Source organism: Dermacentor silvarum, chromosome 6 (genome assembly GCF_013339745.2).
Source record: "Dermacentor silvarum isolate Dsil-2018 chromosome 6, BIME_Dsil_1.4, whole genome shotgun sequence".
In the NCBI taxonomy this organism is placed as follows: domain Eukaryota; kingdom Metazoa; phylum Arthropoda; class Arachnida; order Ixodida; family Ixodidae; genus Dermacentor; species Dermacentor silvarum.
This window is the reverse complement of record NC_051159.1, coordinates 168,554,801-168,575,417: the sequence shown is the minus strand read 5'-3', so window position 1 is coordinate 168,575,417 and position 20,617 is coordinate 168,554,801. Positions and strand designations below refer to the sequence as shown.

Here is a 20,617-nt window from a genome sequence, read left to right as displayed (position 1 = left end):
TCGGAGCACACAGCCGCCGCGCACTGTCTAACGGGCGACGGAGGCAGTATCACTAAGCGTTGCTCAAATATTAAGCCGAATTACTGAAAACCTTGTCCAGGGTGACGCTTATCCTAGTTAGCGGATATAAGACATTCGTGTCATGTAACATCATTCCAAGGTAGCGTTAAATTCTTTTTATTACATTCTCACAGAACTTGAATTCTCTAAAGCACGTTTCAACACGTGCCGTACATAATTTAAGCATCTATTAGACAACCAAATAAACGATGTTTTTAAGAAAAGGACACAAAACAGTGCGTTTATCGGCTCTTCTTCTTCTATCTGGGGTTTTACGTGCCAAAACCAGTTATGATTATGAGGCACGCCGTAGTGGAGGGCTCCGGGGTAATTTTGACCACCTGGGGTTCTTTAACGTGCACTACAACACAAGCACACGATTTTCATTTCGCCTCCATCGAAATGCGGCCGCCGCGGCCGGGATCGTTTATCGGCTCATGTTACTGTTCTTATGTATATATCCATGTATATGGAACGTTTTACGCTATCAGGCTCGCAAGCTCCGTTCTCTATACTTTCATACATGCCCAATGTGAGCCGGCTGAGTCAGAAGACGGGTTTGATTACAGCTTTACAAGACGTTTACCCAATCTATTCCTCACCGGGCCAACCGCTACGCCGAGGCGACGAGGGAAAGAAGGCGGACACAGCTTCTGTCTTCTGTTGCTGAAGGCGAACCGCGAGACGACTCGTTCGCGCTTGCATGCGCGTTACCAAGCGCGTCGGGCTGCGTGAGTCGACATTGTCGATCTCACGCAGTCTATCTCACGTAGGCAGGCCATACCGATTAGCGCTTCCGTGATACCGGCAGGCAGGCGTCCACAGACAGAAAGGCTCGCTTCGGTCGGGTTCAGGTAAGTATCTCGTATGTATGCCCCCTGGCGGATTCACAGGGATGACCCTGCACCGGACCCCCCAACTCGTTTTCATCCCCAAGAGATGCCGGAACTTCAGCGCTGACAAAACTGAGCAAATAGTGACACCACCCCGCCCCCCCTCCCCTCCATTTTCTTCTTCGCTGTTCACTGTATCGTTTGGACTAGAACACGCGTAAAAGTGGCTGCGAAAAAGAAAAACAAAACGTACAAATTAATCGAACTGCAAACAAAAAAAAAGAAGAAAAAAAAAAAGCTCGGTGCTGATTTGGCACAACTTAAACAGCCATACACGCCTCATACATGACGCGTCTCAGTGGCGGCAATATGTTCGTCACTATACATTGCTTCAATGCGAATCGCATTAACATCGTGAGATGGGTCCTGCCGGATTTTTTATGTAGTTTTTTTTATTTTGACCGGTTACATTTAGAGCTACTATGGCTTCAAATATGCGTTCCGTTAGGCCAGAAGTTGTTTCTTCGGCGTCGTTAAGCTGTAAAAAGCGAGCCCTTTCCTAAGAAGCTGAATGTCAGAATACAGCTCTCACCTGACATACCGCAATGAACATGAGCACCACGACCACTCTCGTTGTAAGGCTGTCGTGGCATGGGCTCTTCTGACAGAGTGCTGGACGCGGGGAGGGCATTCCTTTCTGCAGTGTCACTCAGTACGTGGTTGAGGAAGCGCGAAGTCCTCACTGCAAGTGCGGCCTTCACGATGCTTAGTTGAACAGCCCTGGCACCAGAGAGCTGACGTGACGGAAGGCAAAGGTGGATGTCCCGTGGCGGCTTCTTATTCTATACCGCCAGTTTACTGGCACTGAAAGCCGTCGTCAAAGTTTGGGTACCCTAATATCCAAACAGCGAAGCATCCATCTGTTTCTCTTCTTCTCATCATCATCATGATGATGATGACCTCAAAGAAAGTGGCGCCTACCCACTAAGGAAGTTGGGCATATAGTATAGGGCAATGTAGGAAAAACAAATTATTGGTATGACCTTTCAAAAAAGTTAAATCATTGAAATCAAGAATGGCAGAAAAGAACAACGTCTGAAATGAGCAGTTAGACGCGCATCAAATAAGAGCCCAGCATATGGATGCTCCGAAGGTAGGAGGACAGGAACGTTCAAGGGCAGGCTAAGCTGGCGCAGTAGCATATGTCCAAGCGTAATCTAAACTGCAAAATTAGTAGTTAGCAGGGTTTGGTGGTATGACCGCATAATAGGGCAAACAGCGTCAAAACGGGACAAAAGATTAAGGGAACGGACGACGATGAACGGACGATAAACTGAACAGCACGCGGTTTGCTAACATGCGCAATCAAATGTATGTGATATACGTAAGTAAATCCGCATTATTAGAAGTTGTGTACAAGCGGGGACGGGAGAGGGGGATATTTAGTAAGAGTCCACTTAGTGGACTTCATCTCGGTTGTTGCTGTAGTGCTGATTGACTGCGCTGGGTACCAGCGAGAAGGGCACAAGCGCCCACAGCCAGTCTACTCTTCGCGCTGGTACAGCTCCGGCCAATCGGCGGCGGCCGAAATGGACAGTCCGCTAGGTGAACTCCTAAATTATACCCCCCCCCCCCCCCCTTCTGGCCTGTATACCTTCTTCTCTACATTATAGCGACTGGTTCAGCACGTCTCATGTGGTGGCATCCGCAGTGCTAAAGATTTATACACAGATATTATGGGAAATTCTTTTCCTACTCTGGCGCCACGCGGCGCACCGCAACCTTCAAAATTATAGAGCTGTGTACAGTTCCGTTGAATAGAGCTGTATATGGCTCCCTCAAAGGAGCCGTATACAGTAACTCTATTCGACACCAACTGACTGAATTCTGAATTTCCACGATGACACAAACGGGGATGTTTGCAGATCATTGTGGTGGCCCAACCGGTGATCTAATCTGCAATCCGCGCAAGAAATAAAATACCATGGTCGTGTCGCAAGCGAGGTAGTGGACACACATACCATCGCCTTATCGAAACACGTCGATGACATTAGTTTAAAGCATTCAAACTATTACTTCGATGGTTGGTCTTGGCGCCGAAATCCTAGGCTATATGTAAAGCTTCTTCTAATGCCGTGACCACGAGTTGAAAAACACAAATTTAAGAAATTTGCACGTGCGTTGATGGCATGAAAGAAATATAGGAGTACAGGTTGGGTGAACGATTTCCGCTATATGTGGGTTCCGCGAAAAGTCGAATGGTAGCCCACTTTTAGCTTGCAACCACTAAAAAAGTACAACACTATGTTGGTCGCGGGCACTAGTTCACGTGGCACAATTGAAATCCCCCCCCCCCCTTTTTTTTTTTTTTTTTGCTGCTGCCTGTAGGCTCAAGAAATGTTCGGTTTTTCACAGATCCCGTATCCAGTAAACTTCTGACTCTGTCTGAACACTGAATTAAGTATAGAATTACCGGTTTTTAATTTCAATTTACGCAGTAGTTTTCTCGCTAATCATTGTTTCCGGCACGATATTTGACGATTTCAAAATGCCTCCATAGTTCAAACTTCGCACGTGCTTAGTATAATAATTATACCTCAGAAAACAGCACCGCTGCATGCGCAATGCGCGACAAAGCTCAATACTAGGCTATTCCTCGTATGAATTATTTGCTGGAGATCATGCTTTACCGTAATAGCAACGAATACCTTCAGTTCGCGGCCACTCGAGGCACCCATTGTTCATATCCATAAATTGTACACGCGATGGTATGAAGAAATTGGCTATTGTCCCGTTCGTGACAATTCTTGGACTGTTGACATTTTTCGGAATGTGCGTACGATAGCAAGTTATAAAGCCGCGCGCCTCTGGTAAGAGGCACCTGTACTGCCTGTACGCCGTCATAAACAGCACAGCGACTGCTGTGCCTGTGTGAAATCGTCGAATCGTCAGCGAGCTGAAGACTTGTATAAAACGAGTCTAAGATTGCTTGGGACACCCGTGGTTGTCCATTAGACATGCCATTTGTGCCACCGTATTGATGTCCGACCTTTCGAACGCCTTTCAGTAATGCCGCATGGTGTCGCAAAGAACGCGCTTGCCTCTATGCTTACCGAGTTTGATAGGTATTGTAGCACATACCTCGTTACACCTATCCTGAAGGATTCACTGTAGCTCCTGAATGGTTGCCGGAAACTACGGTGGTGCGCCATACGGAAATCGCTATACACGCCTTCCCCCTTTCTTTCGTATATCTATCTCTTCTTATATATATACTGTAACGGTCCGAGCGTGCTTAACAGAGGTGAAGAAAGGAGAAATCTGCGCATAATAGTCGCGCAGGTAATGACGTCACTCAGTTCACTCCCTGTCAGACAGCAGTGGGCAACAGTTTGGTGACTTACTACCCTAGAGTTTCCTACAATAGTAATTATTGTATGAAACTCTATGCTTACCACACCGGACAGACAGATGAGTGAGGGAACGATTGCGTCAGATAGCACACATATTGGTACAAATTAAAGCAATGTGGATTAAGGTACATTAAGGTCGATTAAAGTGGATTAAGGTGGATCGCAGTGTATTAAGATGAATTAAGGTGGGTACAAATTAGAGCAAGGTGGATTAAGCCGGATTAAGGTAGAGCTTTAGCTTAAGGTGATAACTTTAGAAGCCAAAGTGCTTTAGCGTTCAAATCACCTAAGAATACTTAAGTGACTGTCAATTTTTCTTCTTTGTAATTGTCGAAATAAACAATGAATGAATGAAGTTAGGAAACGTCACCATTCTTTCTTTTCATGCACGTACGTCAGGTAGTAAGTGACAGCCGCGGCCCATTTCAAGAAAGTAGGCACACGTGTATTATATTTTTCAAAGTGGGAACTATTAATGACGAAACGAAGCAAGGATGACAGATAATACGCAGCCTGAAGCTGGATTTGTTCGAAGAGTACATAAAAACGTCGTTCCCGCCACTGGCATCATGGAATCACGTGTACGCTTCCAGTGAATAACAGGATACATTCGCTCTGCAGCGGCGTTCTATACATCACAGAGTGTGTTTATTCATGGTGGGCGTCGTCGTGACCCGCAGGCTTGTCGGTGGGACAGTGGTAAATGGTGTTGAGCTTGTGAATGTCCACCTTGGTCATGCGATTCTCCTTGAAGGCGAGGCCTAAGTTGAACAGCTCAACTGCAGTGTTCTTGGGCACCAATGTGGCCTGCTCCGGATCTTTGGAAAATGCGTTGAAGAAGTAGTGCATTATAGACTCGTAGTCATAGTCTTCCTCCAGGTAAGGCACCCTGTTGGTCTTCATAAAGTTGGCCTTAAACCCTGCGGGTAAACCAGACGTGACATTTGTATACGGCCAAATTAATCATAACGCTTCTCATATGAGAGCTACACTCCAGCGAATTACCTAGACGAAATTAGGTGTAATTATAAGTAACAGCAGCAGCTGCTGCAGCTTCTATCAATGAGAACGAGCTTCACACTTACATTTAAATTCCAAATCAGTGAAACAAGCCTCGGCTGTCGACGAAAAGTGCTAAGTTCACCAATTCAGTTTATATGACAAAAAAAAAAAAAAAGAAACGCAAATATAGATAAAGTGATGTTGACTCGACGTTTAAGCTTATTGAGTTCTCGAATATAACTGATACCCATCAGCGCAATGTTGAGCACACATCTAACTTGTATGCAATCCAAGAATGGGAACGAAAGAAACATACCCTAACTAACGTGTCACTTGATAGTAAATCATTAGTGCCGCATGCCGTCTCTTCTAAGCTGTCTCCACAATTTCAGCCACTTACACTACATGCTGTCAATACCATGCACACTTCTGCACACTTTCTGCACAGACAACAGTCCTTCGTGCAGTCGTAAGCGCGTACGGCATGGCTATACACTTTACTCAAGACCCCTTGCACGGAGGGGCTTCTTAGATCGTGCGAGTTACGTGTCGTGATTCATGGCTGACAGACGTTTGTAGGTGTACTCTCAACTGAACCTCACAGAGGCACATTTATCAAAAATCAATTATACTTATGCCAATGGGTGGAAATGATCCTTCGTCTGTTTTACTATCCACGGCATGTAACTGTTTCGTTCGTTTGGAAACCTTTCTGAACTTTTAGTCCTCTGCCAGATTGATAAGGCGTCCGGATGTCTCCAGTGGCGACAGCACATACCACTCGAACGGAAGTAGTCTAACAGCATACATATGCAGGCACAAAAACAGTGCAAGTTTGGATTCACCGAAGACAAAAGAGATGTGATCGAATGTTCTGCCTCGAGAAGTTGGTAATGGCTTCTTCTGTATCGCCAACAGGCGTAAATCAATATCTCGCCTCACTATGTGATTTTTTTGCAAACAAAATCCATCTTACTTGGTACAACGTTGTTCCAAACAACCCGCACGTATCTGTCGCGGTCGGCACGTGACTGTTCATGCCAGAGTCCAAGGACGTGCAAGAGTTCATGCACGATCGTGCCGTATGTGGCGCAGACCTCGAAGTTTAGAGAAACCAGTTGGCGAAGTCCGGACATACCGACCTCGGAAAAGCATCTGCGGGTGTAAAATCATATATTAAGAGAACAATCTTCTTCCACTGCGTGTTCCACGGCTCTGGTAGGCACGTTCTTAAACGAGGAAAGCCGTTTAGTGGGCTCTGTCGAGCGCGATTATAGGACTCAACAAAAAAGAACTTTTAAAGAGGTATACAAAGCATGCGTTGCGGAATAGAATTAAATAAATAACAAGAGAAGCTGAAAACAAAGTAAGTGACGCTGCGACCTTCTGGCTTTCCAGCTTGGTGACTCGTGGGGCGAGTATTTTCCATCCTAGAGGTCTTCCTGGCTTATGCAACTGCTGTATAGTTGCGATACTCAAAGTTTTGTTTCCTAATCGTTATTGACACTACTGAACACCATGCAATTCATAGATGCGAACACGCCATGTGCCGCAGCCTCGTGTTGCATCGTCCCAGAAAGTCGCAAGAGCAACCCTGGGTCGTTCAAGGCCTACACGATTTAGCGGTCGCCTGTAGACATTCCTCTCGAGGCGCTACTAATCATTGCACTCAAGGAGACGCGGGAACACTCGCCCCTGCTTGCTCAAAATGTGGATGTATCCTTCTTCGTCGGCACGCTCCCTGAACTGGACGCACGAGACGGACTCGATCTGCTGCATGGCGCTGAGGATCTCTTCTTTCTCCCACGAATCTGCCAAGGGAAATAAGACGCGTGCTTTACTAGAGGAAGCACACGGTTGCATAGTGTAATTTGTTTCATTGATACTTGCTGGGTGACAATCTTGTAACTTAAATGCGGCTAACTCACCTCTTACCCGTATGCCATGTGGCAACGTCGCAACAAAAACCGGTTTACTCACGTCATTACGGTTCTGCTTTTTTTTTTTTTTCTGTAACGGACGCACATACAATGAAATATTCGAAATTTCGAATACTAATCGAATATTCCTCACTATTCGAGTCGAATTCTATTTGAAAATTCACTATTTGAAACTGACGAATATTCGTTTCTGTTAGAACATAATCTCGAGGGAGATAGACCTATGCAAGTGAGGACCATTCCGAATAATGCTGGTGCAGCAGAGCTTCGCTTATTGCGTAGAGGCACAAGCTCCTGAGCGATGGCTTGTGCTCAATAATGTTCATTGATTCAAGCGAGTGTACCAGTTTTAGGCAGCCTCTATACAAATGTGCTGCCTCGATTTATGCAACGCAATTTACTATTTCGCCAGTGTTACCACGTTTCCAATTATCTCCTTCAACAAACACGAAATTCTATTTGGGTCAGCCGCATATATGTTGCTTCCGTTTCATTATTGTCATTGTCATGGCGCTTAAGATAACTGAAAGCAGTTGTTTCTCATTTAGAAGCTCCTCAGAGGCTCGTTGCACACGGCCCGACATGCATATGTGTCAAATAAAATAAACGAGCCTCATTTTTTTTTTTTTTTACCGAATCGTTCCGCGTATGCTTCCACGTTCCATTTTGCTTAGAAATGAGAAAATATTCTACATTCGATTCGATATTCAGAGCCCCGTTTTTCTCGTATATTCGTATCCAGTTCGACTCGGTGGCGCTACTGCGTTCAGCATCATTCGCGCTGCAGGAGTGCTCAATGATCAAGAGCTTACCGAAAGCGTCGTCGATGATGTAGTGAACTATGCCTCCTGGCCACAGGGGAGTCTCCTTCGTTCTCGCACGCAGGTCGGAAACCTACGGTGTGCTCGGGAGAAACAAACCGAAACATGAGTCCACCATTGAGCTTGGCAACGGAGCGAGGCCACCGTTCAACACTCTAAAACGTCCGAGCAAACATGACCTGTAGTTCAATTCACCGATAGGCACAAAACAGACATGATTATGGTGTACAAAATTTAAAAAAAAACAATAAAAAAGAAACCAAAGGTCGTCCTGTATAAACTGCTCCAAGGAGTTTTGTAAAACCATTCGAATTGCGGACGTTGGTGTTCCAGTCCTCTGAACCAAGTTCTACAGACAAATCATCAAGTAGCGTGTGACTGAAATGTATTCCTGATTTGCTGGCTGAACGATATCATAAGAGCCCCAGGGCGTAGAGGAACGTACCGATGTGATGGGTGGCATATAGATGTCCCCCTCGATGACATCTGCCATAGAAAAAGACGAGCACAACTACACTGTCGCAGTATCAACTGGAAAAAATATAGTCAAAATTGTGAAGCATAAAAGAAACAACCTGTCCAATACGCTGGAGTCAGGAAATCGAGAAAATTACTATGTATTCGAACCCGTTGTGTCTTAAAGCAGAACAATAAACTTCAGAAAGGCCTAGGATATACACAAATGTTTTATCGCCTGTAACCGTTGTGTGACACGGGTCTTCGAGAAAGCTAATCTACGGCTTGAGTATCATGCTCATTTGAACTCTGTGACAGCCCGCAGTAGCTCACAGTCTCTGGTTTGGGACCTCCTCATGTATATCTGCAATAGCTTAACTTTAATTAAATTAATTGCGATTCTTTAAAAAAAACGTTAGGAAAGATCGCGCGCACCATCCAGGCTATAACTGCAGAAGAAAGCAAGGAAAGCGCTGCAGACTCACGTCCCGTTTCTCCCATCACAAAAATATTTCACTTCACATGCAGTGCAGCGATAGCAAAAGATCGTAACGCAAAACAATACAAGAGGTTCCATTATATCTCATTTGTATCCAATATAACATATACGTAGTGTATCATGCGTTTGGATCTTAGTCTGGTATGTAGTTCGTGTGCACCACTACTTACTGATGCACATGCAACCACCACGTAGTAATTGCAGGATTTGTAAATTAAGACCTGCCCAATTTTCTTGGAGCACGTTATAAGACAACCATTGGGTGTCACCTACCCCCTGCTTAACTGCTTAATGGAGCAATACACTCAATTGGTGAATTACTCTTTATTCACCCGTTGACCAATGTGAGAGACTACACGGACTGAAAATTTGACGGCTGTTTCGCGAAAGGCGTTTCTACGCTGCACGAATATAGTAAAAAAAAAAAAAAAAAAAATGGCGGTACTAACGCACAAAAACGAAAATACACGCATTTACTCTTGGGCGCACTTCGGTACTGTTAAGCCATGTTGAATTAAAATTTGAACTGCCAGTGTCCGACTTGCGGAAGTTGACCGATGTAGCCGATTTCGTAGATGCGCGGCTTTATCCTAGCAGATGCCAACTCATAAATTATGCGAAGGAAAAAATATCAAGGTTCCTACACTTCACGACGTTGTAAAGGACGCAACAGTAATCGGGCAGTAAATAATATATTCTGCTGGTCTAGCTGAGTACTGTGTACGATCTGACATAAGTGTACATAAACATGCGAACTACGTAATAATGAATAAATTCAAAGCTATTATTTAAGGCCGTCCCTGTATCAACCATGCTGTGTAATTACTTTTGGTAAAGGTGACTATGAACTGGTAGCCACTCAATAATACCGACAGATCAGTCATTCGATGAACACCACCAGCAAAAGAAAGAAAAAAAAAAAAGAGAAAGCACACAGCCCGTTCGTTAATCACACGGTAGGCACTCAAACGCAGAGCCACAGAGCGACTATTTCTGTCATCGCACGTCACCTGGTATGTCGACGGAACCTGTGTAGATATTAGCAGCCGCGGGTTTCGCCGAAGACAACCACGGGAGCACGGACAACAGCAGTAGCCTGCAGAAACCGGCCGCCATGACAGTCGTGGAAATGGCGTCGTCCCCCGGGCATGGCCCGTTCTTTCACCGGTGTCCGATGGCACACGCATCCTGCCCCAGCGACGCACGTCTCAAGTCACGGTCGACTCATCGAGCTTCGTGCATGCTGTGGCTGCGAATACTCCGCGCGTCTGTACTATTAACGCACAGGCTCTGCAGAATGCAGAGCAATTAATCCAATATTGCTTCTTGCGAACGTATTATTCTTGCGGTAGCAAGAATAGTGCGTTAAAACAACCAGTCCAATGTTACTTCTTGCGTTCTGGGCCTATAATTAATTATTTAATATCTGTCAAATTTGGGTCGAAAAAATAATGGGCTCGATTCCTGGCTGCTGCGGCAGCGCAAAAATTCCCTTGGAGGCGCGGTGTCCACTGCAGGAGGAATGACTGTTCCAGTGATTTCTAATTACCCATGTCTTGCACACCAGCTGACAGCACCCCATGCCTGCAGATTCCCTAGTTTCATCACACCGCCTATTTTCTTGTCGTCCTCGACTGCGCTTCCCTTCCCTTGGCATCCATTCGGTAATAGGTAATCGGTTATCTGCCCTACGTATTACGTGGCCTTCCCAACTCCATATCTTCCTCTTAATCTCAACTCTCTTACCCACATCACTGTCTTTCTATATCGTAACGTTACGCTTATAATTTTTTTTATTTTCATCGCTCGTTACGCTGTCCGTAACTTCTTTTCAAGCTTCTTTGAACCTTCAAGTTTCTGCCCCTCATGTTAGTATCAGTAGAATGCGATGATGTTGTACATTTTTTAAAATTCAAATCATTCAGGTCGCTCCTCAAATCCACGCACTATTTTTCTTGGTTATTTTCTTCAAAGATAGCGATTACCTGCCGGTCATGACTTGGTAATTCGTATGTATACATTTTCTTTTTACGATATGAGTCCAATGTGACTAATACGAGAGATTCAAAAATGGATTTATCCGATCCTTCTGCTGTGGCTAATTGGCCTAGATAACTCGAATTTCACTTTAGAACAATAAACACCCTTCTCTAGCGGTATTACATAAGGGGTGCAAATACATCCGTAGGTAATTTGCATAATACATAACTGAGCAAAAAAATACAAGAAAATATATGAGATAAATGTTTAGTACATAAAACACAAATATATAGATAACACAAAATAGAAGTACACGAGTAGATAAGTACGTTTAACATAACCAACAGTCGTTTCATGTGAAAAGTGAGCTGTAGCACTCTTCGTGAACGTAGAAGGGCAGGTGACGGCGGTGGGACAGATTGTTTCACTCTGTAGCGGTATGGCAAAGCAGTGAGGCGGAAAAGGAAACAGTGCTCATGAGAAAGCAGTTCACTTCGAAAGTGTGCCGTCTACGATGCGATGTTCGGGCTGCGGGGTGGAATACGGTGTATTCTTGCACCGATTCTAGAGGCTGACAAAATACAACAAAAGCCAGGGACGTCGAATAGGGTGAGCGGGGGGAGCGACGGCTTCATGAGGGGGCATGGCTCAAACTTGTGCTTCTTGTGCGAAGCGGGGACTCACGGTCCCCGCGTCGTCGGCAACATCGTAAAAAAAAAGAAGAAAACACTTCATACTGTACTATAGAATCATAAATAAGAAGTATAATTACCTCGAAATGGTAAATCGGCACCTGGGAAAATGCTGCACATCGATGCATGCTGATAGATCCACAAAGCCGCGAAGGACAGGGGTAAAAGAGTTGCCTTGCGTTGTTTTGAAGTTACAACAGCAGCCACAGATAAAAACTATCCAAATGTACTACCGCACGAATGAGATTGCGCAGGCGCTAACACCACGGGTTCCTTAAAAACACATCGTTCAGTCACAAACACGCACGGACGCCTCGCGTGACGCCTCGCTACGGTGGCTAGCCTCGCCTTGACATGGCAGCCGCCATTGCACACGTGCTGTGCGCAACTACGGCTGACTACGGTCGCAGTTTTATGTCTTTCCTGCCCGCCGTGTTCCCTTCTCTGCGCTACTGCTCTTTGATGTTAATAAATATTACGGCCTTTTATATGCGGTATCAAGTTAGCAATTTAGATTAAAAGTTTAACATTTACTTTATGCGCACTTCAACAGAAAATACGACACTGCTGAAACTTCAGCTGCAAACAAATATGGTTGGTTGCTGCTATTACACCGTCGTTCGTAAGCTGACCGGGCACCGCGATCTGCCTTGCAGATTACGACTAGTTGTTCGGTTTTTCCTTTTTTTTTGGCGAAGTATTCGCTGTACTGTAAACATTAGCAACCCAACTCAACGACTCATCGCGACGAGGTTCAGTGAAGCAAAATTGGCAAGACCATGTAGGCGCACGTCGCTTTTGTGTATGTCGCTGAGATGGCCATTTCTAGCTTAGTGCGCTGAAACTAATGGAAACGTACGAACGCAATCTGCTGCACAATTGTACAGCAGAATTTTTAATTATTCAGTGATTAATTAGAAACACGTGCCTCTCCATGCAAGCAAGCGGTCCGCTAGTCTTAATACCCCTGTCAAGCGGGCAAGTTAAGTGCACTTACGGGGAGTGCACTTCGGGACCTTGAGTGACACTTTAGGCTATGCGGTGCTAAACGGGAAAACGGAGTGCACTCGCCGTAAAGAAACATGGCGACAGACACGAGCGCGTTTTTTGAATATGTAGATAAAAAGAAAAAAAAAACTTCTAAAAAGTGATTGTTTTACGTGGTATTATAAATAAAAACAAACTTAATCTATTTTTTCTCAACAAAAACATCATTTCTTTTACTATGAGGCGTTGCAAAGTCAATGCCGGCCAAGACGAATACCTAGCCAATCCAGAACAACATGGCGGCGTGCGACGAAGCTGCGTATACGATAATTTTGTTCATTAGTGTGCTGTTTCGCTTCTCGCTAAACACAAATTATTTTGTGTTTAGCTGTTCAACAACTAAAACGAACTTCTGTGTCCTTTTTTTTATGCATTGCATTCTGTACCATTCAAACCGCTGGCGACGAGGCTACGCACTCGACCAGCAAAGTGCGTTTCGTGAACGCACTCCGACCGGAGTGCACTCTTCTGCGAGTGACACTCTGCTTGTGCCGTTTAGATTTGGCAAAGTGCACTTAAACCGAGTGACACTCTCCGTAAGTGCACTTAACTTTCCCGCTTGGCAGGGGTATAATTTTTTATCAATTAACTTTCACCAGCAAACAAGAGCTGCGGAATCCAGCAATACATGTTGTATCAGACCAGCAACAATCAGCATAAGGCCAATAGAACCAATTAGTCTAACGGAGAAACTAGTAGACATGCAACACTGATTGTGTAAGACTAATAAGTACAATACACAGGGCCATTGGTCTTACAGGTAAATCAGTACGACTAATAGAAATTTCTGTCTATTGGTCTAATACAAAACTTATACAACTAATACAAAACTGTATTGGACTAATTATTACAAACTTCTATTAGAATTTTTGCTAGGATTGCTCGAACTGCCAAACATAATTACTCAGTATAAGTATATATACTAGCTGCTGCTGTCTTAGCAAGCACTGCATGTTACTTGCTTTCAGTTAAACTTCTGTCACCATTTCATTAGGATCCAAACTGGAACCAGTTGCTACCAGTACAACTGGTCAATGTTCCAGTTGGAATCCAACTGGAACCAGTTGATTCCAGTACAACTGGTCAAAGTTCCAGTTCGATCCTAACTGGGTCCAGTCACTCCCAGTATAACTGGAAATTGTTCCAGTTGGATCCCAACTGGAACCAGTTGCTACCCAGTTGCTTTCCAACTGGGACCAATTGGGACCAATTGGTGTGTAACTGGGACCAGTTGGTTTCCAGCTGGAACCAGTTCATCCCAGCTGATCCCAGTTGGATACCAGTTGGAAATTTTCACCTGGGTAGCGATTACCTGCCGGTCATGACTTGGTAATTCGTATGTATACATTTTCTTTTTACGATATGAGTCCAATGTGACTAATACGAGGTTTCGGAGGTCACCTATTTTACACATTTTAGACTACTCATTTTCTTTTTTATTAAATGTAGTTCTTAGATCTCTGAACCCTAGAAAAATTTGTGACAAGCCAAAGAGTGCCCTAAATAATAGGTGGTGTCCAAATCCACAACTCATAGAGTGGCGGCCCCTAGATTTAAAACGCTAATCTTGAAGGCTATGTTTCTTTTAGGCTGAAAGTGCCGAACGCGATTTTTGGCAGCTGGAACCGGAACATAAACGTCGGCCACGGTGACGTCGCATAAAGAAAGAAAAGTGTTATATTGAACAATTCAAACTATAAAATGCAACCTTGCTGCAAAATTTGAGTCATAACAGAACAGCGGTAAGCGTAAGGTCTTTTTTCCCCCGATTATTCTAAGAGAAAGACGCAAAGGTCGCAAGAGCTTACGTTTCTACAACATGCTTGTTTTAGACTTTTGGATGAGTCGATTGCCAACAAAATTCAATCCAAAGCCACCAAGGGTGCACAGTGGTAAAGTGTTCCAGAAAGGGGCTAGAACACTTTAACAGTGGATGTAGTTTGTCTTCATGGCTGCCTGCATTCCTCTGCTGAAACTTCTGCTCGTGTTTTCTCATATTTCACGTGCGCGTATTCGCTGGCTATCGATGTGGATGCAGGGCTCACTGTTAGTGTCAATACTCTTTTTTTTCTTCTCGTAATGTGTGTAATGAATGATGAGCTATTTGACATCTGTTGCGCAGTGAAAGCGTTGTAAGACTTCACAACTTTCCCCTATTCATTGCACATATTTATACTGCGCACCACACATCCTCTTACCTCCGCCTCAGTGGAAGAAAATTGATATAATGGCTTCAAGAAAGTATGCATCGGCTTCCCCGTTCTGTGACGGTAACATCCGTGACACCGATATACCGAGCAAACTTCGCCATCGGAACGAACTTTTCCGGCCCTGCCTAGCCAGCCCGACGCACCGATGTTGGCTGTGCGAAGACGTTGCTACTTGGAACGATGTTATCAGTTCCTTCGGCTATGAGTTGTGCGAAAAACGGACGGGTGTGCTCTGCCTCCGAACAATACCACATGCTAGGGGCTTCTTGTATCAGCAAGTCAGAGAAGCTGCGTCCACCCTTTCAGTTCTCCTTAAGCAGCATTCGTGTATCGATGAAGTAAGCTTCAGTTACGGAGAGTACTTTTTTTCGAGTACCGATTCTTTAGCCGGCGCTTTTGGTTTAATGCGACATGGTTCGAAGGCGTTCCCGGTACGTCCTGGCCCTTCTGTTCGCCATGTTAAAGTTTGCAGCTGTTGTGCTTACTGGTGCAGTCCTTTGCAAATCATCGACCTTCGTTGTTTGATGACTCTGGAAACTCTCGTGTTCGACGGCGTCGACATGCCTACCAATGTGGTCTCTAAGATAGCTTCGGCAGTGTGTCGCAATTCAGCTACTCTAAGGGAAGTAGCGATTGCAAACACACGTATGTTGCAAGAAAACAGCGATGTGTTGTGGCGCTGCCTACAAAGATGCGTTCGCCTAAAGTCAGCTTTACTGTCATACTGTGTGTACTTTCCCGGAAGCGTGGATGGATTGGTCAGACTTGTGAGGTCGTCCCATACTTTAGAACACGTGATGGTTCCAACCCTAACAAAAGCAAAGCATGTGGCTCAGGTAGCCGAAGCGCTAGGGAATAGCACATCTCTGCGTGATATTTATGTCTGTGCAGCAACTTTGTCAATGGCATCAGTGTTTATGGCTCTTGAATTCCACTCTACCGTGAAGTGCTTGCATTTAGCCGATTACTGCATCTTAAGAAGCCAGGGAATTTCTGTAGCATCAATGCTGCGCTCCAACACTGTACTTCAGACACTAATCATAGAACGTGGCACCATATCGGCATCTGGTGCTGAGGAGATTGCAAAGGCTATCAAGCAGAACTCAACACTACAATGTTTAGAGTTCCTGTCATCAAGTGTTAATGTAGCTGTCATCTGCTGCCTGTGCAAAGCACTTGATCAAAACAAGACCCTGCAGAAGCTGAAATTCGACGATTTTTATGCATCGAACAGTGAAAGGTAATTTGTTGCATATTGTGTCTTGATCATAAATGTTTGTTACGTCATTACAGTGCCCATGGTCTCAGCTGTTCAAGGACAATCCTGATAAAATCTGTCATGACATTTGCACTGTGCACACCCAGCTTAACTCATTTATTACTCATGACAGCGTAAAATGATTTCTGCCAGCCATAGCTAGGGTAAATGTTACAAATGGCCACAATACTTTGATTTTTTATGCTACACCACAACCAAAGCAATATATAATGCAGCTTTGGTTCAGTTCTATGCAATACTCCCCACTTGTTTAAAACTCGTGCTATAATATATTCATTTAGGATTGTAGTTTGGCATATATGGATGAGTTGCAAAACTTCCATAGAAACTTTCCTGCACTGCGAAATTTCATGTATACAATGGCAGCGGAACCTATCCTCACTGTAAATGTTAGGTGTGATGTAGTGTCTTGTGGCACATATTTGGATTTTGGAGATGCCTGCAGACCGGGACTCAAGCCTGTTGTAATCCCTCCATTGATGCTTTCATGACCTTTAGATTCCTTTACTTCCTCTTCAATGGCGCTGTTGCAAGCTGCTTTAGGCACAGGGGACAGGTGTTTGCAGAAACCAGACATGCGAGGAGCTGTAGTGCACCAAAAAATTATAACAAGGACAGGCGACGCTGCCAAGGTACATGAAATTTCACATTGCAGAAAAGCTTCCTTGCAGGCTTTGCAACTCTACTATTGAGTAGGTTTCAGTATTATCTCTGGTCTTCGAGAGCATGATTATTTTTAATCATTATTCACCTAGCAGATTTTGTGTCCTTATTTCATTTTTGATCATATTTTACTGTTGCATGATAATCTTCACAACCAAGCAGAAAAAAAAGAAAATTCGTGAGGCCGCAATGATTTGGTCAATAGCTGATTGACAATGTAGCTAGCATATCCACATCTTAAACATATTTTAGTCATTCTTCAACTAAATTTAGTGTCTCTTGTGTTCTGACCCTAGTGACATGACTGCCAAGGTTGTAGTGTTCTCCTGTATCCATTGCATATAAAATTGAATGGTATAACATATATTATGATGAATGTTTTAATTGTGGAGACCCTCGCTACAGCATCTATAGGAAGGCGAGCGATATTGTATATGTAGTCCCATTTATTCAAGACCTCACGTTCAGGACTTCATTGGTGTAGACTCCACTGTACAACATTCCTTTTTTGATTACTTTGGTGTTTCCCTGCGCTTGCATTCACTGCAACTATAATAAGCAGCAATTGTAGGTTGGCATTAACATGTTTGAGCTAAAAGCTCTTATAGAACTGGCATTTTGCATTTATTGGAAGGCATGTTCTACATTTTTAGCAAAACCTGCTTAGAGATATTATGTTTCTGACTTCCTTTTTTATAGGGCAAGCTTGGCAGCTATACTAGCGAGCAACAGCTGCTATGATCGTGTGCTGCTCCCATTGGTTGGCGCCGATGTCGAGAACATTTTGTCACTATATGCCAATGTTCAGTTTTGTCTCACAGAACTCAGCCTGAAGAACATTTGTGACATATCTGTCGTGCTTTTTGGACATCTGTGTGAAGCCCTGGCTTTAAGCACTACGGTGCGAACTTTGAAGGTGCACTATAAGGGCCATGAACCCAGCAAGGGAGACTTATTTTCTGAAATGCTTGAAGCCAACAGGTCTGTCACATCTTTGGTGCTTTCCCAGAACCCAGAAACCACTAGTTACTGTCTAGTAACAAAGGTTGCTGCAGCACTTGTCCACAACACAACTCTGCAGGAACTCGATGTCAGTACTGGCTTACAGTTTTATCATCACACAGCCTTGTCATTCTGCCGCATGCTGTCATGGAATCAAACTTTGATTAAGGTCATTATACGACTGTCTCGGGGACTGCCTATGAAGTGCCTAAGTTTGCTTGCAACTGGAGTAAAGAAAAACAAGCTACTCTTGGAATTTGGCACGGAAAGTCCAGAGATCCCATTCAGTGGCATCACTTACCCTATCTTCACTACTCTACGGCAGAACCACAGCCGACTGAACCAAGCGGTTGAGTTTGTTAAGCATAATAGTACTGACAGGCAATGCGCTGAGGCCTTTGAGTGTCTTTGTAAGAAGGCTCACTTTATGTATCATGTGGCAAAGGTGGCAGGACAAAGCATGTCAGAAGCCTATCGGAACATTACTTGTTCTGTACGCTACCTCTATGACAACTTCTTTGTCATTGCAGGAATAGTGCAACATTCTGTTGAGTGTGATCCTGGCCAAGGAACCCAGATTGATGCTTTGAATACAGATTGTTGGCATACCATTGCACAGTACCTCAAAGTGTCAGATATTAATGCCCGAGGATGTGATGTCGTATAGAATTATGTATATTGTCACAGCCGTGATGGCCATGGTTTCCTCATTTGTCTGTTTTTCATGTGCAGTGTCTTAGTCTTCTGTCACTTGTGTCATTCGTGTTTGTGCTTGAGTGAAACTCTCATCAACCATGAGATAATGTTACATTTACTGGCCAGCTGGGTTCCAAAGTAGTGCATGAACTGTGATAAATTGCATGTGTTAAATGTATGGATATCTTTGCTCCAGTGTTGTAATCAACCACTGCCGATATTGCCAACCACAGTTTATTATGTGCCTTTGTACCAGAAGTTGTCATTGCAGCATTGCAAATTATTGTCTACATTCAGCAATGATAGACTAACTTGTTAGGAGAATCTCAATTGCTTTTACATATAAACGGTAATAAGACCAAGCGGATGCCAATAAAGTCCGTTATAAATTTGGTGGTAAAGCTGCTTTTCTTTTTAAAAACTGGCAAAGGCTAGTTTTAAGTTTCTCGTACAGTATGGTCTGATGGTAAAGAAAACATGAGTGCAAAGCCACGTCTTGCCTCCCGGCAACTGTACCTCCCTCTGGAAAGTGTACAAATACTCGGCTTGCAGCAGATGACTTGTAGTTGGTGGCACTGGCACCTTTCTACTCTCTTGTGCAGTGCATTGTCACAGCTTCAGCCAGCATCGACAGCTGGAGCACTAGCAAAGCAATAGTTGCACATTGTGGTGTTCCCTTTGACAGTGGACTGCACTGTACATATAGAACCTTTCTCAAATGTTTGTATAGGCTGCACCATGTGCTATCAAAGTTGACTTGGGTTACACATCAGAATATTTCTTTAAATTTCTTCGCTTTGGAGTGTGACTGAAGTCATACTAGCAATCTAACAGTTTTTGTCATGTGCAATGACCTCTCTATTTTTGGCAAAGACTGTATATTTGTGCTTTGGGCAAGGGTTGCCCTAAAATATTTAAAATATTTAAGAGGGTGACATATTAAAAAGGTTTTGTGGGAAGGAGCAGGAAATTATGACAATGACAGTTGTTGTAGAGTGAAACTTCTTAAAGTGTGTGTCGATACTGCACATTTTTGTTTATAGTGGAAACATCCCATTAAAAATCTTTTGTAAAAGTGTACAATCGTGCAGGTTTTCAGAACTACATCTGCCAGGACATCTATATAAACAAAGCTAGACTTTTAGAAATAAAACTGGCACATTGTGGAGAATTGGAGAAATGCTGAAAATTTTATTTCACACACAGAGGATGTAGGACATCCCTTCAATAAGTTGTCTGTCACATTTTCTTTTTTACTGGCCTGCATATCACATATCAATAATTAAACAGAATGATGTGAAACTTAGCAGTGTCTTGGTTATTCATTGAATTGAAAAGAATGAATAAAAAAGATCATAATGGGCATGGTCTGTACGTGCTGTTTAGTGGTACTTACAATAACCACATCATCTGATTTACATAAAAGGCAATTTCTGTCAAGACACGACAGCCTCTTTAGCTTTCTCCCGATGTAACTGCTATCGATCTATTCGAGCACCAGGCTGCCAAAATTGAGCAGTGGACTGTTCCCCTTTCCGCTTTCATTGCCCCAATATGTGGACCACTTCAATGTTGCTACATAGATGGCTTCCATGGTAGCATGTTTGAACATACCAATACTTCTAAAGTCTTGCACTTCTTCGCCCCTTGCCGTAGTGCCGAGTTTTGTTTGTTAACATGCGAGCCTATGCAGCCAGCATCTTCCAAAAACTACCGCAAAGCAAATGTAGAAAATCATTTCAGAAGTTGCTGAACAAGAAAATTTTGATGTGTTGCAGTGAAATGCAAACCATAGGGTACAGGCCTAGCGAATACATTGAGCAAACTTTAATTCATATTAACACTGTGGAGTTTTACATGCCAGAACCATAGGATTATACAGCACGCTTTAGTGGCGAATTCTGAATTAATTTTGAACTCCAGGGGTTCTTTAACGTGCACCTAAATCCAAGTACACAGGTGGTTTTGCATTTCACCCCTATCGAAATGCGGCCGCCGCGGCCGGGATCGAACTCGCGGCATTG

At 43.9% G+C, this 20,617-nt stretch overlaps 3 protein-coding genes across 3 annotated transcripts; 1 reads left to right on the top strand and 2 right to left on the bottom strand.

Annotated features, from left to right (window-relative positions):
- Positions 1-4,927: 4,927 nt before the first annotated feature.
- On the bottom strand, positions 4,928-6,542 carry LOC125946159 (zinc metalloproteinase nas-4-like). Its single transcript, XM_049668659.1, has 2 exons — positions 6,285-6,542; positions 4,928-5,226 (listed from the first exon to the last, which is right to left on the bottom strand). The coding sequence occupies exons 1-2, from the start codon at positions 6,442-6,444 to the stop codon at positions 4,955-4,957; spliced, it is 432 nt and encodes a 143-aa protein (XP_049524616.1). The 5' UTR covers positions 6,445-6,542; the 3' UTR covers positions 4,928-4,954.
- Positions 6,543-6,881: 339 nt separating this feature from the next.
- LOC119456366 (uncharacterized) lies at positions 6,882-10,239 on the bottom strand. Its single transcript, XM_037718085.2, has 4 exons — positions 10,035-10,239; positions 8,515-8,555; positions 8,061-8,142; positions 6,882-7,119 (listed from the first exon to the last, which is right to left on the bottom strand). The coding sequence occupies exons 1-4, from the start codon at positions 10,138-10,140 to the stop codon at positions 6,965-6,967; spliced, it is 384 nt and encodes a 127-aa protein (XP_037574013.2). The 5' UTR covers positions 10,141-10,239; the 3' UTR covers positions 6,882-6,964.
- A 4,430-nt stretch (positions 10,240-14,669) lies between these two features.
- Positions 14,670-19,899, top strand: LOC119456365 (uncharacterized). The gene is made up of 2 exons (XM_037718083.2): positions 14,670-16,193; positions 17,595-19,899. The coding sequence occupies exons 1-2, from the start codon at positions 14,971-14,973 to the stop codon at positions 18,562-18,564; spliced, it is 2,193 nt and encodes a 730-aa protein (XP_037574011.1). The 5' UTR covers positions 14,670-14,970; the 3' UTR covers positions 18,565-19,899.
- The last annotated feature ends 718 nt before the right edge of the window (positions 19,900-20,617 follow it).